At 39.0% G+C, this 18,431-nt stretch overlaps 1 protein-coding gene across 1 annotated transcript in view; it reads right to left on the bottom strand.

Annotated features, from left to right (window-relative positions):
• Positions 1-256: 256 nt before the first annotated feature.
• LOC134673261 (neurexin 1) overlaps positions 257-18,431 on the bottom strand; it is a 255,780-nt gene continuing 237,605 nt past the window's right edge. Inside the window, exons 15-28 of the mRNA XM_063531225.1 lie at positions 13,882-14,096; positions 13,096-13,213; positions 11,389-11,991; positions 10,612-10,812; positions 10,264-10,380; positions 9,701-9,879; positions 8,639-8,810; positions 8,069-8,289; positions 7,267-7,449; positions 6,637-6,743; positions 6,011-6,222; positions 5,281-5,547; positions 4,646-4,791; positions 257-3,655 (exon numbers count right to left, since the gene is read on the bottom strand). Coding sequence (XP_063387295.1) covers positions 3,521-3,655; positions 4,646-4,791; positions 5,281-5,547; positions 6,011-6,222; positions 6,637-6,743; positions 7,267-7,449; positions 8,069-8,289; positions 8,639-8,810; positions 9,701-9,879; positions 10,264-10,380; positions 10,612-10,812; positions 11,389-11,991; positions 13,096-13,213; positions 13,882-14,096 — 2,876 coding nt within the window. The 3' untranslated portion in view covers positions 257-3,520. The remainder of the gene's footprint in view (positions 3,656-4,645; positions 4,792-5,280; positions 5,548-6,010; positions 6,223-6,636; positions 6,744-7,266; positions 7,450-8,068; positions 8,290-8,638; positions 8,811-9,700; positions 9,880-10,263; positions 10,381-10,611; positions 10,813-11,388; positions 11,992-13,095; positions 13,214-13,881; positions 14,097-18,431) is intronic.

The raw sequence follows: 18,431 nt of genomic DNA on the forward strand, positions 1-18,431 counted from the left end.
TAGGCATAAAACTCATTTCGCATAATTGTTATTGGGCTGGAAATATTAACATTTCTGAAAAATTATAACACAAACCTAGCCTAACCTACCCTATTCTACACAACCTATGCAAAATATTTTCGAAAATACTTTCTGTTTCAGCTGGAGAAAAAATATGCGAAAAGAAATTTATGCGTAACATTACATTATGACAATCAATTATTATGCGATGAAATAGGATCCCATTAGATAGCGGGAAATAAATAAAACACGCACATTATGTAATTTACATGGTATTATTTCAAATTCTGTCACATGTACATTTAAAACAAAACTTGGTCCGACCAATGTCGAGTTTACAACAACTTGAGGTGAATAACAAACATAATAAAACAAACACAGCAATTTTCTTAAAACACAGTCACGGTTGAGGTTATAAAAACTATTCTTATAAATAGAAATAAAGTTACTTACACTAAAATGAGTATATTCAAATGCCAACAAAGAGGTATAGAGCCTGTTAATAAAAATGCTGATGTAATACGAGCTTCAATAACGGTTAAGTATTGAGGCACTTCAATTAATTCTTGATACAAAGCTAATATAACATGTCGTGTCTTATAAGAAAATTGCATCAATAATCCTTAATATCCCGGTACAAATCATCAACCATATTAACCTTTAAATTTTACACTAAAATTGACAAAACAAACTGTTGTTACTAACATTTTGTGCCGTAAAACGAGTGTGATAATCATACCGTACAGTACCGCTTAAATTCATTAATTACAATATCATAATCATTAACTATTTACAATAAATGCAATTTCAAAGACCTAGAACCTGTGCTTCATAACAATCTATATAAATATGATTTTCGTCTTAATTTAAAGCTAATTCAAGGTTTTTTATATAATCGGAAAGAGGAAATGGGACGGTGGATGTACACTCTAGTTGTAAAAATATAAGCAATTTATTTATAACGACTTGAAGAGGAAACTGCATGCAATATAATAGATTATTACTAGAGGACCAAGGATAGCTCCTTGTGGCACGCCACCTGAGATACTCACTAACAATCTTTGAAACATGCACTGAGTTTTCAAACTGCAAGAGAAATATTAAAGAAGCGCCTTGTGTAATGGCAAGTTATATAATTATAAATATATTTGAAGGTCACTCGCAACTTTCATTTATATTATTATATTTAAAGCTTTCAATAAATCCAAACCGAACAACGTGTTGTAAATTTCTCTATCATTTTTTAATTAGGCCTATTTATCTAAGGGGACAGTTGCAGGTTGAGCAATGAAACGAAATTGGCAATGTGAAACAGAAAATGTCTTTCTACTTTCCATATCAAATCTACAAGCTCATACTCGATTGTTAACTTTACGCGTTCTACGTATTTTACAATATCCTTCAGAGCATCTATCAAGCGATTTTCGACCTTAAACTTGAGTGATTATGATTCCTTCTCTAATCTTCTAACGCCGCGTCTCACCTATGAATAAAAGTGTACAAGACCTAATAATATAGGAAAGAGATATTGAAATTTTAAAGTACGGTAGTCTTCATTTGATCGATATGCTTCATTTTCATGATGGCAGCCAAAATTATCGTTATATTGATTCCGCTTGAATTCAAAGGGCAGCATAATAATGTTTGACTTCACCTGTATTGCTCATACTAATATAGTTTTAATTTACTCCGTTTTTAGGCTGTTAAAATAGCCCTTTTTTAAATCGTCAACATATAAATTATGCTCCCCTTCTTAACTTCCACTATCTTTACAATTGTATTAAATTAACAATTTGGTTTTGATATCTTGTCATTCAAGCGATTTACTTTATCCTTAGATGTAATTAATATTACCGAAGGCAAGTTTGATAGAAAAGTTAATTCACGAAAACTGTATATAGATAAGCTAAGAGTACAAAAAATTGAAGTAGTAACAAATAACAATGTAACAGAAACACTATAAAACATAAACAAAACACCAACTTCAACCTTGTAAATGCAATTCCATATTAAACTAGACTTAACTTTCACGTATTGATCTTAAAAATTGCACATTAGATCGCACAAGTGACTAAACATTACAGTAATTAATATTTACAATACTAAACACTTGCGTATCAGTCAGTACTTCATCTTATTATATCTTCTTATGCATTAAAGCAACTTAATCATTATCATTACATTCATTATCTTGTTTCCTTTCATGAACGTTCCCTGCGAGGTTGTGGATCGAAGCAACTACGGGATTCGTGATAAGAGTACATTCATACCTCTAGTCTACGATCTTTGATATGTCCAGAGCATATCACAAACACAATGGTGGTCGATGAAATTCTGAGCAATCCTAAAACTTGAGCCAAGAGTGTGAGAAACAAAATGAAACTATCACGTTAAATATTTAAGGTTGATTATCTTTGGACATGATTTATCGCTTTTAGTCTGGCAAACCAATTTTTACGGCTTTGAATAAGGCTCACCGGGCCAATATACCATAGATTTTGATTTTCGAGACATTTTTTACTGACAATTTAGTTTACCATACTATTGACAAATTAGTAAAATACAGTTTCAACACCACACTCTTCCTCACATTTTAGACTCGCATAGAATAAAGTCTCGCTCTAAGTACGCTCTCGGCAGCGTCCAACGTGCGTCAACGTCTTTTCACATTGTCCGAACCGATATCGGATATAGGAGTAAGTAAAATTAGTAACAAATGTGTTTTCCTGTATTTATTTTATTCATTTATGATCCCTGCTTGGCAAAAAAATGCTAACACAAAACAGCCACACCACACTTCATGCCACAGGGCACTTTCTAACAGTTGTCTTTTTCATAATATACATGAGCTACGACACCACACGGCTTCCGAAATCGGATTGGCTCTTCCGATAATTGCAGAAATTTCGGACCGGACTCCCCGTAGCTGTCGGGATAATTATTGTTTGTGTGCGTAGATGTGGAAGTATGTTTGCTGTAGTGTGCCTGACCGCTGAAGCAGGCACGGCACGCCGTTGCAAGTACGGACCGCGCAACACTGTGGAAGTGTGGATGTATTCTACATCCGATATCGTATTGGACATTGTAAAAACGCTCGTTTAACATTGACACTGACATTGACACTCGTCCCGTTTAGGGGCATTTTTACTTAAAAGTGTACCAATTACTTTTTTTCGATAATCCATCACAACTCTTGGATTACTTCTATTCAGAATCACGGGGGCAATCGATTTAAAAAGAAATAAAAAGTGTCCAAACAAAATTACAGTTTTGTAACGCAATTTCACATAGGTACATTTCGTATGGACCGTTACAAAATAGACACCAAAAATATGTATGGAAAACTGGGGACACTTTTTTTTCTTAGTCTCAATCAATATTTTAATTTTTGGATATTTCTCAATGAAATAAATTTTATCTTATCTTATCTTAATAGTACTCGCGATTCTGAGTCTAAATAACCCAAAAGTTGATGGTCACTCGAAAAAAGTAAACGGTAGCATTTTTTCTGAAAACCTCCTTAGACGTACCACTCCTTGATGCCGTCCCTCTTGACGGGCTGCGGGGGCAGCGGCGCGCCGTCCCGGGCGAGCGCGAGCGGCTGCAGGCGCGCGCCCGAGGGGGCGGGGGCCCCGCTTTGGTAGCTCGAGTGAGCCTGGAAACGAATTAATTAAAACCATGGGAACTCAAGAATAAACATGTGTAAAATCCCGTAACATTGGGACTGACGACTGACCCTCTTGGGAGGCCAATAATTAAACCAGGCCCCAATTTCACATCGGTGACAGGTGCGACGAATTGTAAAATCACTATTGCTGACGTCACAGGCATCCATGGGCTACGATTACCACTTACCATCGTGCGAGCCGTATTCCTGTTTGCCACCATCATTGTATTATTTAAAAAAACTTTATTATATCGAAAAAAAACAGATATTTCTCCTGCGAAGTTTCTGACAATTGTCAAAGATTAAGAAGAATTGTAGGTAATTCTTGACAGGTAATGAGTTATATGTCGGAATTTCGTGACAATTGTAGTGTTTCTTGTGACAATTGTCATAAACTTAGCAAGAGAAATATCTGTTTTTTTCCGATATCATAGTTTTTTTTAATAATACAATGATGGTGGCAAACAGGAATACGACCCGCCCGATTGTAAGCAGTAACCGTAGTTCATGGATGCCTGTGACGTCAGCAACAGTGATTTTACAATTCGTCGCACCTGTCACGTTGGTGAAACAGGGGCCTGGAGGTTCATTATTATACGCAATACTATTATCCATATCAAAGAGAATTCATTGTAATAGACTGTCAAATTCGAAGCACAAAATTGTCTTAGATTTTACGCATCTTACTTAATCAATGTATCTTTGTCCATATAAAGCTGATAATAGAACTGGTTGCTCAGCAATACGGCGGTGACTCCTTGCTGGTAGATCTTGTCCTCTGTGACCTGGTACGATGGGTGCAATGACTCCAATGTATATATCTATAATCTATTATCATCATTCTTTGAGACCTTGCCTTTGCCTTGCCTTACCTCTTGCCTAACAACGCGGCGCTTCTTCTGTGACCTTTTATATATGGGTCCAGGGTATACACGATGTTCTTTAGTACTATTAGTATTATTCGTTTATTCACTATACCTGGTTGCCTAGCAACGCCGCACTCGCTCCTTGCTGGTAGCTCTTGTCCTCCGTGACCTTGTACGACGGGTCCAGCGGATACACGATGTATTTCAACACTATTATCACTATTAGGATGATGGCTATCAGCACTGACGCTACTATGCCTGGAAAGGAAAGCAGAGAAAATGAGCAGAATTTATTTAATCGGCAAATGTCATTCAATAGTTGATTAAAAGATGTGAAGAGCCAAAATGTCCTTGTCCTTGCTTTTACTCTATCCTACTCATCGTATACTTTGAAGTAAAATCATCTGCAGAGAGAAGGTACCATCCCTGCATCACGCAGTGGCAGTGTTATTTATACGTCATAATTTCATAGAAGTTTGACGTTTAAAATAACACCTGCACTAGGGAATGCTCCCAGTACTGAATTGTATGGCGAGAACCGGGAATTCCCGGTTCCGGTACTGGGTTTGTATAGAAAACCAGTAGCGGGATCACTCCCTGCACTGCGTGTGGTGTCAAAATATCTGCAGACTTTTCTTGGTCTAACTCTATACTTATGTTAGAGTACCAACTGTTCAACGAGTACAGCATTGCCTTTAAATTAGTGTTAGAAATAAAAATAAACAAATCCAATCAAGTGAAACTCACCAACAATAGTAGCAAAGAACTCCGACTCAGGCGTCACAATCCTCCCCGGATCCGTCGTCTTCGGTAAATACCACTTCGTCGTCGCCTCATGCTCATACCCATTATACTCGTTCCTCTCTTCGGCTCCGTTCGTGGGTGTTCGGGAGTCGATGTCGTTTTCATTCGGGTCTGGATATTCGGGGAGTGGTTCTTCTTGAGTCGTGTGGGTGATGTCATCGGGCGTGTGGTGGTTGGGGAGGGAGGGAGTGAAGTGGGCTGCGGTGTGATCTGTAATCAAGTTTGGTAGGGGTCAATTTTTCTGATCAACATTTGTTATATCCAATATGTTACGAGAATGTCCACAATATTTTTTTCTCTAATCTAATCTTTTTTGATTTCAGAATTTAAAGTAATGGAAGATTGTCCAACGTAAAAACAGAAGATCATGTACTTGTAAGACGGATGCTACTGCGTTCATTGCCAGCGCGAGCTACGCGCCACGAGCGTAGCCGGTATATTTAAGTTGTAACGAAAAGAGAAGCAAGGCGGCTTCTCTTTTCGGTCGCTGGTACTTCGGGTATCTGAATGAGTGAAATAAGTAAGAACTGTTTAAGCCTTAGTTTCTTGTTTACGCATACAGCGTACAAAATATAAGAGTTGCAATAATCATCTATTCCCATTTGTCCCCGCCGCTAGTCACCGTCGGTGGAAACTTCGAGAGTAGGCAAGAGATTATGAACATCGAACATACCGTCAGTAGGAGTGGTCTTCTCCGGCGTTGTAGCCTCAACTGTCCCGGCATGCATATTCCCATGATCAGGTGGCGTGGTTCCTTGGCTAGAGCGTGTCGAGCCGTGGGTGGCATCCGTAGAACCATCAGTGGAACCTTCTATAGTCTTGGCGTGTTCGGTGGAGATGGCGGCAGTCGGTGATGTCATACCATGGGTGCTTGAGGCGCCGTTACTGTAAAGAATATTGAATGTAGAAATGAATAGAATGTTACGACTGTGTATTTTGATGATCTAAATTTTAGTGTGTACGTGTGTGTGCCTTTGTCAGCTTCGCGCCATTTAATTAACCTTTTGGCCCCACGTTGGGCGCCACTGTTACGGTGCTAGACAAACTCAATGTTGCGAATCGGTTGTTTTCTATAAATCGTATTTTGACCGTTCTGATTTGAATTATGCTGAAAGAACCATTTTAATTATCTTGTAACCTTGCAAACGATCATCCTCGAGCCAATGCAATAAAAATATTTGGCTTTTCCCTAAAACAAAAATTCTGACTGCAATTAGGTATGCAAAAACTTGGTTCAAACTCAAAGTAAGGTTTCAGTAAGGCTTTATGAAATAGGTATCTATGTAATGGATAACTTACGTGGTCATAGGGTGTTCTGGTTCCGTTATCTCCTCTCCATTGGACCCTGAGCCTTCGATACAGTCCTCGTCGTCGCACGGCTTCATAAGCTTTCCACTCGTGTCACCCTGCCAAATTAAATTATTATTTGTACATACTTGGTGTTTCTGACCATGGGGCTTTAAATCCAGGGCTTGATTTTAAAATCGGGGAAATTTTTTTGGCTTTTCCATAGAAAACGTCGACATCTGATGAGCCAAAATGTACGAAAAAGTGAAAAACAAATTCGGGATTTCGGGGTTGGTGCCATAATAAAAGTAGCTCAGTTTAGCAAGTAGAATCGAGCCCTGGATTTAAAGCCCCAAGGTCAGACATACCCTGTATAAATAACTATGCAATATTGTTCAAATCGACCTAGTACAGTTACCATCAAGAGTAGCGGCTCGGAGTACGCGATAAAAGTACCTGTGATTCTCTAAAAGCTTTTTAGCTTAGTCCCAAAAAAGACCCAGCACATTGGTAATCTTCCAGCATTCCAGACATTCCAGTATTTTATCCTGATAATACAAGTAGTGATGATGATGATGATGATGATGACGATGATGATGATGATGATGATGACGATGTAATATAATACAAGTAAAACAGTACCTTATACACCCTGGAGGGTGGTCTTCTTGTAGAAGGTACGTAGACTGGCGTGATCAGGTCATCTCCACTCCCAGCATCAGGCAGCACACAGGCATCTTCATCATCATCTCTACATCCAGAACCAGCACCGGAGTAGACCAGCTCGTCTAGTACACCTGGACCACCGTAGCCTGATGGTGGCGTCTGAAAAATTTTGATGTGATGTTTAAAATCGATTATTGTCGTATGACTGCATTGTGCAACAGAAATTGTTAACTGCCATGAGAGCTATTTAATTATTTATTTTAATTATTAACTAACTGGACTGGAGACCACGCCGGAAGATGGTCAAGATTACATAGACTAAGTTCCAGCAAAGATTCCAGACAGTCGTTGCAGAGATCTTTGAGGAAGTCCCGTCAAGTAGACGTTTTTCTGATGTGATTTTGAAAAAAGACAATGTTGAAATCGGGCTATTCTTAAGTTTTAGTCTAACAAGTAAGCCAGAAGCGACCATTCAAAATTTTATGTTTAATTTACCCGTAAGTTCTTCCCTGCTCCGACAATGTCATTTAAATTTAGTAACTCTGACTTTTGTCCTCTTGGCTCTTCTCCGTCCTTGAGCAAACAATCCTAACCTAACTATTTCTACTGACTTGCTAGTAGTGAAGCTAGTTACTATACTTGTTGCATTCTATTAAAATTTCTCGCAAATGGCGAGATAGCTCTCGGTCCACGACTTGCCACTGCCAAGAGACTGTCATTTAATCAATCTGAACTTTATCGCCGATTCTATCTATTTCTTCGTCATCGGTGTATTAACCTGTTGCATTCCATTGATCCACCCTTTATCCAGCGGCGACGTGGCTCTCCTAGCATCTCCCCTGACCGACACGGACGCATCTCCGGCGGCGGCGAGGTCCAGCACCCGCACGCCGTCGACGGCGAGTCCGGCTACAACGCCGCTGAACGTGCGCGCCCCGCCCGCGCCGCCCCCCACGGTGATGGACGACATGCTGTTGAAGATTGTTGATTGTTGGCCGCCTGGAATGGATAGATAAGGTATATGTAACGCTATTGCCAAGTAACTAAGTTTTTCTTTGTCAGTTGTTAACTATCTTGATTAAATTGAGAAATTGAGATGTTAAAGTGAGTTTAAGATCTACTGGGAATAATTGGATTAGCAAATCTATTAAGAAATGGAGATGTTAATGTCAGTGTAAACTCTAACAGGAATCGCTGTTGTGCTACAGAGTTCTTATGCTCCTTCCAACCCTGTCATCAGACCCCAAGTACCAGGGCACCAAAACCCCTACTCGCTTTCCTTAAATATTAATCAGGTCATGCTGTCGTATTTTATATTACCTTATCTGTCACGATTAAAATGTCTTACCTTGTGGATGCCTAATGTTAACCGCATAGTTATCAATCTGCAGGGCAGCTCTGCTCCCGTTCCTCGTGAACCTAGCCACGTGATATGCACCATCATCGACCCTCGCCGTCTCGTCTCCTAGCGGATGGTCGCCGCCGCCGACGTTGTACACCATGAAGAGGTTGCCGCGGATCTGAAACGATAATTAATTTTTTGATTATATTTTGTCGTCTTTTGGTATCTGGAAAAACTGTATTTATCGGAAGACCTCGCTTACTTAGGTATATACCCATAGACTAGGAACCCTCTAGACCGAGTTTAAGTAGAGCAATTATTTCATGCAACCGATGATGCCAAAAATGCGGGGGTGCGCGGGACGAGGTGAGCGAAGTCCCGTGCCGTGATTGGTCCGTTCAAAGACACAGACGTCACACAAAGACACTTTCGACTCGAACTTGGAGTAAAATTACCGTATGCGTGGCAGAGGGGGTAGCGCGACTATGCTCAGATTCCTCAGTCTGGAGGATGTTTTGTCTGTGGGTTACCAAAACCGAAACAATCGTATCTGCAGCTGGTAAATTTGTTCATCGATCAAACCTGTAACTTAAATGAGGTTCCTGAGGTTCCTTGCGTGTTGGAGAGTGTTAACTCTGTCAGCTTGTTGTGGTCTAAATCAAAAAACTTAATTTATTTTGTCAAAAAAAATTCACGCCAATAATCAGGCTGCGCATTAACGCATTCACTGCCAGGGGGCGTGAATTAGGAACAAACTTGTATGACGGTGAACGCACATGTTCGTTGGGGGCAGTGAATGTGTTAAAGGATGTGGAAGGAGAATTGGAAACTTAAACATAACATTCGTGACACCAAAAAACAAGGGGCTAATATGCTGCCCCTTACTGTTCCTGCGCGTTCCTTATAGAACTAACAATCTCCATCTGCATGTATCTCTTGTTGAAAGAACCTACCTTCAACAGTAGGTATCTTAGGAAAACCTCAACAAAGAGATGATTCCACAGCCAGAGCCTTCACGGAAGCTAATTCCTCATTGCAGATTTAGATACTCAGTTTAACAGAACTTACGATTTCCATCTGCATATAATCCTGAGTGTTAGAAGAGTCTATCCTCAGCAGTACAGCATCGGCTTTACTCGTCACGAAGCCGAGCGCCACGCGGTCGGTTTCGGTGTCTGCCACCGCGCTCGGTGGGAAGGTGTACGTTAGGATGCCTCGCCCGGGACCGAACTCGTAGGCTATCGACTCTGTAAATACGGAAATTATCATTGGATTAAAATTGAATTCTTGACTTATTATATATTGCCGCTTGCTGAAGATTATAAAGAAAAGAAGTAAATATCTTTCATAATGTGTGGAATTTTGTACCTATCTACGATAAACAGAAGCATAGTTCTAAACTGTAACTAATTGAGATTCTTAAAAGAAGTACACTCCTTAGAATCTGATAAGACAAGGTTTTGGAAGCTATTTTTTCTGCATCGGTATAAATCCAGCAATAAATTAATCCATTTTTAACTGTCCACACCTTTTCAATTAATATCCAATGCTATCCACAATTTATTTTAGTAATACAGTGGTAGACAAATTGACAAAATACTGAAAAAAAAAATGATAAAAATGTGACGCACCATCGTAACAAGTTGGTCCAGTAAACGAAGTAAGGTCACAGTCGCAGACGTAGGTTTTCCACTGCTGCACGCACACACCTTTGTTTGCGCATGCGTTGTGTGTACACTTTGTGGGTCCTGAAATTGAAGAAATAAGTAAAATATTTAGCAGGTATACGACACGATTCGGACAGTGCTGATAAGAAGTCACAGCGGTACGATACCGATCTGACAGTGTCAAAAGTGACAATTCTTCAACCAAAGAACGTGATTATGATTTTGTGAGTTAAGGACGAACAGGCCGGTTTAGTTAATTCACAGACGAAGCGATCAAAAATTTAAACAACATTATTGTTTTGTATTATATACCTTCACAGCCCGATACTAGTGATGAACTAGGAACTACAGCATCTTCCATCAACGAAGGAGATTCCCCAGGTAGATCCAGGCTTGACATGCAACCTTCGAACCCTTGTCGAGATAGAACCCCAACTGGTAGTGATGAGTACATGTCCTTAGGAACCCCGCCTACGTACAGGACGCTGTCTAGCTCCAACATTAGGTTTGAACCTGAAAGATAAATATGAAAGTTGTAACGAATAGTGGCATCATTAGTACCTAATACTTAACTATTTGCTAAATCAAATCGACTTCTAGACAAAGAAAAGCAAAATTGTAATAATGGAAAATCCACAAATAGGATTAGTTGCCAAACAGCCGCAGAAGGCAATCATCCAAGATTTTTTGGTTTAACTATGATCTTATGAACCTTTACAAGGTCAAATCGAAAAGCATATTTCGCAATAATCGATTGTAATATGTAAAAGAGACGTGAAAAGAAAGGTACAAATAAATAAATAAATATTATAGGACATTTTTTACACAAATTGACTAAGCCCCACGGTAAGCTCAAGAAAGCTTGTGTTGTGGGTACTCAGACAACGATATATATAATATATATATCAATATTTAAATACATAGAAAACAACCATGACTCAGGAACAAATAGCTGTATCATCATACAAATAAATGCCCTTACCAGGATTCGAACCCGGGACCATCGGCTTCATAGGCAGTGTCACTACCCACTAGGCCAGACCGGTCGTCAAATACTACTAAAATATTCTGATGCTGAAGATTACTTACTTGTGGTATGCATTTCTATATCATCATCTACTTGCAGCGTGTGCATTTTCGGCGTCGGTCTTCTAACGGACACTGTATGCCATCTATTATCGTTCAAGAAATTCTTCAATTTGTCTTTCATGGTAACCACGTTATCCCCAAGATTGAACACACAGTGTATATGGCCATTGACTAGCTCAATAGCTATAAAGTCTTGCTTCTTTCCGCCGTTATAAAACAAAAGACCATCCATCTCTGTTGTACGAAAGTAAAAATCTAAATATGTATTTCCATAAGCTTTCAGTAGCGGCAAACCTACGTAGGTATGCTTCGATTTAAATGTCACAGCTTTGTATACATTCAAAGAATCAGGTTTGACAAATGACCCAGTAAATATTATATTAGAATCATGCTGATTAATGTTGTTGTTGTTTGCATCGTTGCCCATTCCAATGGCTTTAGCTAGGTCTATATACTTCATGCCATTGAAGACAAACTTTTGTAGATAACCGACGAAGTTGGGCAAAGTTGATGTCATTTGAATTTCTTCTTCAGGATGATACATGCCACCTAAATGGAGCGTCGATATTTCCAAAGTCGAAGCTTTACCTAAAATCGTTTCAGCTGCAAATCCAAAACCAATATTATTTAGCAATTACGAAATGAAACGATTAGGGACGGTAACACAACATTGACGTTGAAATAAAAAGAAACTAGCTCAAGAGATTTCAGTTTAGCGAGCATTTACAGTTGCTTTACAGTACATAAACTATACAGAATTAGCACAAATATTGTACATGATAGAAAGCCGGATAGAACATCAGATCATCTACAGGAGCATTTGTACACACTGCCATTCTAGTTGGAAAGAGCCATACTTCAAGATGCTTGTAGCTAGCTAGTTCTAGAGAATGATTGTCAGAATGAGCTGACTTTAGAAATTTTGGTGAAAGAACATTATTAAATTCTTTTCTTATTAGCATTTTAGCCTCGCGTGCCTCTTTGCCATTCAACTATGATTCATCTTAATTTAAAAGTATAAATTCATATATATGTTTAGAATCTTTAGCTTCTGCAAAGTGATATGATTAGTAAACACACCTCATAAATAAGAATAAGTTTTATTTATTAGAAACCGATTAAATACGAAAGATCCTGATTTAAATACAGTTTAAGAGAATATTTTTAAAATTTAGCACATTCACATAGGTTACTACAGGAGAAAGAAAAGTAAACAAAGTCAGTTAGGGCATCCAACTAAAAGGTGAAGGTATCAAGTGCCAGCTAGAAACCAACGGAAAATAAGCAGCTAACTACATCTCTAACAGGACATCTAACACCAATAAAAAACGTTTTGGTAAAAACGTTTTTTGTAAAGTAAATTTTATTAAACTTAACTATTATATTTGGTCCCACTCCGTTGTTTTAAATACATTTAACACCATTGTTAGTTTTCTATTGTGTGATGTTATGATGTTCTCATTTGTGATTTCTTGTCTTTTTAGCATGTCTTGTATTAAAAGTGTAAGGTACAGATTTTATAGTCAGTATTTATGAAATAATGTCCACATTTGTATTTGTGTCAATTCTGTTCGTAATATGACTATCTATATTATCATCATCATCAAACCCATGCTCATGCTGCGGAGTGAAACCAAAACCAACCTTATCTCCTTCTACATTGGGGTCAAAATAAAAGTGTGCGGGTGCTGTCCCGTGCATACGTACATAACATACCGCGCACGGGCTGCGCTCCGTCCACCTGGAGCTTAAGGTTGGAGGCGCGGCGCGAGAAACGAACCGTGTGCCAGTTGTCATCAGCTACGTTTGAGCCTGCTAGGAGATTCTGAAAAATACAAATGGAATTGACTATACTCTTCGACAAAAAGTCTTGCAAATATTATTAAGTTTACTTTACTTTACTGTTGGAATACTTCCACACCCACAGTACACACCAATTTTTGCAATTTTCCTACATATTTCTTTTGGTATCTTTATTTATACCACAACGGTGGCAAACAAGCGTACGGCCCGCCTGATGTTACGCAGCCACCGCAGCGTATGAGCGCTACAACTCTTTTTTTATATACTGCGTCAGTGGTAAACAAGCATTATAGGGTCCGCCAAACGGTAAGCAGCCTCCGTCGCCTATGAACGCCTGCTGCTATCGGAGTTACAAGCCTGTAACCCCCTGTAAGCCTGTGACCCTACAAGCTTTCAAGGGTTCATCCTTGGGAGCCTACTATCGATACAGACACACAGACTCAGGATGATTACGTAGCAGTTCAATTATAGCTGTAACAGTCTGTAAGGTGGAGGTTCTTCCCCAGTTGGGCTGCTCCAGATTCTAGCGAGATAACATTTCCCTGTGCCATACCTTTCTTGTCGAACGTAGTTTAAGAACTATTCTTGCTGATAAGTAAGTACATAGGTATATAGAAGTTCTCAATTATTTGAAGTCTTCCCCTCTTAGCGTGAATTAGTGCTCAATTTTATGAAGTTTCCTTTTCTCACCTTTTCCCTGTCTCCTAGCCGCACATTGGCTCGTACCCTCCCTGCAGCAACAACCAGCTCTATCCGATCCGCCGAATGCTCTGACGCCGTCCGGAGCAGCAGCCCAGCTTTACTGGTCTTAAAGCGGAGCATCAGCTCTTCAGTTTGTGTGACGTGTTCAGGTCCAAGTGCCGCCGTGAGGTGCTGGCTGCCGTTTAGGTATATCGTTGCTGATTCTGAAATGGAAGGACAATACTCAGTGCTACGCAGAGGTGACAGTACTCTCAGGCCGCGGACTGCTTTCGCGGACCGCGCGGCGCGGTTTGCGGGAAATCATGGCCATTCATATATTCCGCTCGACTCAATGTAAATATGAACGCTCGGCGTCGGCGAAAGCTGGCGGGATACCGCTCCGGACCGATCATAGTAGCGTGCTCTTGTGTTGGAGGCCAAGACTCATTCTGGGTCATCGCGCCAACTAAGTAATTGTATGAACGAAAAACGCGCTAACCGTTATGGACCCATGTTTTGATAATTATTATGATAAGGCCTTGAAACGGCTCGCAGCGTATTTCGCGCGCACCAACCAGCGCGATTGATAGTCGTAACCTATCATAATGAAAACCTCAACAGCCAGCGCATTATGGATGGCTTTATCCATCTTTATCCACGTGATAAAATAACTGTCACTTTTTAATACCGTGGGATTTTTAACACGTAGACAAGAACGACCATCATATCCGTACAGATTTTATTATACCGCTCATATTTCAATAGTAGTCACACATTTTAATTAACAGTTTACATGTAAACAACGAAAACAAGAAATTGTTTGTTATTGATTTTTTCATCCAATTATATCCAATCAAAACGCCTAATAAATTATACAATTCAAGGTTGACAGAAAATAGGTAGTTTTCCAAAACTATACGTGTAGTACGATTACTGTGTCGGAATTCTATCCCTGTAATTACAGAATTTTCAACAATGACGGCAATTAATAACATATACGACCAAATAGTGAATTGATTCAGGCGTTAATTTGCGTTGTTTTGTTTGCTTTGTTTGTTTTAATTGCATGTAAAAAAATTACAAGAGTACAACAGGTTAGCACTGATTGACTAGCACGTTATATTTTCGCGGACTGGCAAAGTAATATTTTGGTTTTAATTTACATATACAACCCTCTAGCTAGTCCACTTTTAATAATTTAAGGGTCCGCAGCAAGCTCTGTTCTCCATACAAACGTAGTTACTCTCTCATTTTATAACGACTAGGTAGCTAGATTGCTCTGAAAGTTCTAAAACTTTGTATTTACAATAGTATAAGGTATAATATCTAGTCCCGTAATTAGTATATGTAGCTTCAGATACCATAGTTAAATAAGTTTTTGGCAAAAAATTCATTTTTGGTACAAGCTTTTATCGCTGACTGTACTTTTCTTACGACAGACAACTAATACTCATAGAGACAATTCTAAAAAACCCTAACACAATTAGGTTGCGTTGTTTCATCACAGAGTTCCTATGGCCACCTCCTGTCTCCATCATCAGATCAGTTCGACAGTACCATATTATTGTATTGTCATCAGAACTACATACAGCTGCCAATTTTCATGACGCTACGATCCTTGGAAGATGGTTAAATTACTTACCTTAGATTCCATTACATACTTAGTTACATACAGGTCGAGAGATCCTATGGCCACCTCCTGTCTCCATCATCAGATCATCTCGACAGTACCATATTATAGTATTGTCACCAGAATTACATACAGCTGCTAATTTTCATGACGCTACGATCCTTGGAAGATGATTAAATTACTTAGATTCCATTACATAGTTACAAGTCGACCTAATAATAGTTAGCTTGTTAAAAAATACAGCGAATTTAAATTTTTCATACAGAACTTGTTTTTGCTCTATTTCGTTTGTTTTATAAACTGGAGCTATATAAACTACTAACAGGACTGGACCCCTATTCGACAAGCGACGTTTGACGTATCGTGTTGATCTCCCGTTGATGTGGGAGAAATCATAAGTTCTCGAATACGTACAATGTCAAAATTTGACATTAACAATCCACAGTTAGGGTGACAAGCAAACCAAACCGAACCACCCTTAGTTTAGAGTTGAGTTTTGGTTGTACCAAATGATATTATCCACCGTTGATGGAATCAACACTCAATATGCAATAAAATCAACTGTTGATTTGACGTGGATGCGAAATCTGACAGTTGTACGTGTCGAATTTGGCCCCTGGATACCTCATGTCATGTCATTGTATGTGCAAAGTTTCATTACAATCTTTAAAATGAGAACCAAAAAGCCCGTTTGTATGGGAAGGTGAAATTTGGCCAAGCTTGCCAAGCCTCAAGGAGTGTGTTTTGAAGTTGTGTTCTGACGGGGGTGAATAATTTAAATGTTCCACAGTTACCTCCGAGAAATATACCTATAACTATTATATATATATTAGTAGGCCGTTGGGCAGATAGAGTGGAGGCAGATCTCCGTGAGCTCGGCGTCGGCGAAAGCTGGCGGAATACCGCTCTGGACCGACCAAAGTGGCGTGCTCTTGTGTTGGAGGCCAAGACTCATTTTGGGTCACCGCGCCAACAAAGTAAGTAGTAAGTAAGTATATATTAGTAGGTATAAAACCATTCCGTTAAGCATCATTAAAGATTTAAATACGATTAGGAGTATTAGGACATCATGGAACAGGGGCAGTGGTAATAGCTACAAAACTTGAAATATTTATCCATCAGTACTTCCACCAGCTATACCTGAATATACACGGTGTAACATGAGTAAACCGAATAATTTTAACAGCGTATTCCTGATCATATTTAGAGACAAAAATGTCCTATAAACTTTTTTGAAATTCGTTCGTTCCAGAGATATTATTAATTTAAAAAAAAAACTAGTTTTTATTGTTACAAAGTGTAAAAGGCCTTTTTGATGGTGATGTTGCTACTATGGGACGTAGTCTAAATATCCTTATTGATAGATGTCAAAAAGTGACAAGTAACACTTTGCAAAAAGTAGGTTCTACGAAAAAAAAATGTAAAAATCAATTTTAAGTGACAAGTTTACCACTAACATTTATTTTTTATGTACAAATACATTCAAAAAATTGAAAAAACAAAACAAAAAAAATTTTTTTTTTTTTGCGAAATTGACCTTAACTTATTATTTATTATTTGTTACTTCTTTTGACCTCAGAATTGCGTGGTTAAAAATATTCGGTTTCCTCATGTTACACCGTGTATACATATACCTACAAGAGGCTTACAGATATCTTGAACATGAGACTTATATCGACCGGGATAATACCCGGGAACAAGATGCATGTACCTACCTAATAACTGCGTCGAATTTGGAGCTCGATAATATCACGGTCGATAGTCTAGTGAAATAACCGTGAATCATTCAAAACTGTTATCTTGAATACGACTTTAATTGGCTAAATCTGGGTATATTCCCAGAAACGGAACATATCGGAAACCGTTATCTTCATTATTGTCAAATGCCAAATTGTTCCGGTTATGACCTAAGTTACTAACGATTATTAGTTTTAGTACCGAGTGCCATAGTAATTTCATGTCGGTTACGAACGATAAATTGTTATGGGGGCACTAAATTTCAACAATGTTATGGAACAGTTCTTTGATTTGACTGGTTTCTAGTTTAACAGGCTTAAATAATTATATTTAACCTAGTAAGTCCCCGCGTACCTAGCGTACCGCGTTTTAGCTAGGGCAAAAATGTTTCCATATAGCTAAATGTTCTCCTCTGCAGGTTGCATTTCTCATCCAACTGTCGTAAAATTTTGTGACCAGGCTTAGTAGTTTTTTTTTGTCATTTCGTTTTTCTAAAAAAATTGCAGAAATCGGCATAAAGGAACAGCATACTGGCACTTTAAGACTATTGTGATTTCGCTATGATAATAATTCAACGAAGTAAGAATCGCATAGCTGACGTGGGGAAGAAGTCCGCCAGGCTGAAGTGGGACTGGGCGGGTCATGTCTGCCGCATGCATCCGGATAGGTGGGCTAGTATAGCCACCAAGTGGATGCCGCAAAAGTAGCGCGGACGTGGCAGGCCCAGACGGAGATGGCGGGACGACTTAGACGCCTTCATCAGTGGCTGGCCGGAGAAGGCACTACAACGGGAGTTGTGGAAATCAGGGGGAGAAGCCTTTGCCCAGCAGTGAGACACTACAATAGGCTAAAAAAAAAAGAATTTTTGGTTTAAATTTTTTTAAGCTTATCGCGCGGTCTACAGCACACAGAGACACTAGTTTTGAATAGGGTAAAGTACAGTTCTTAACGCTCAGATACCCAATCAGTTTTGCTGTAAGACTCAGGAACTTCTGTAGCTCTTACAGACTTTAATTGTTGATCCATTTAGGGTTCAGCCTAATTTGGTTATCAATACGAGTACAAACGATATGAAATGTTCAGTGTAAAGTGAACCCTTAATGGCTCAGTACCTAATTAAATTACAATGACATAATGATGTTGAAACTCGTAATAAACATGTTTCTTTTTTCTGAATAGCTAACATGGGAAG

Source organism: Cydia fagiglandana, chromosome 18, assembly GCF_963556715.1.
Source record: "Cydia fagiglandana chromosome 18, ilCydFagi1.1, whole genome shotgun sequence".
NCBI lineage: Eukaryota > Metazoa > Arthropoda > Insecta > Lepidoptera > Tortricidae > Cydia > Cydia fagiglandana.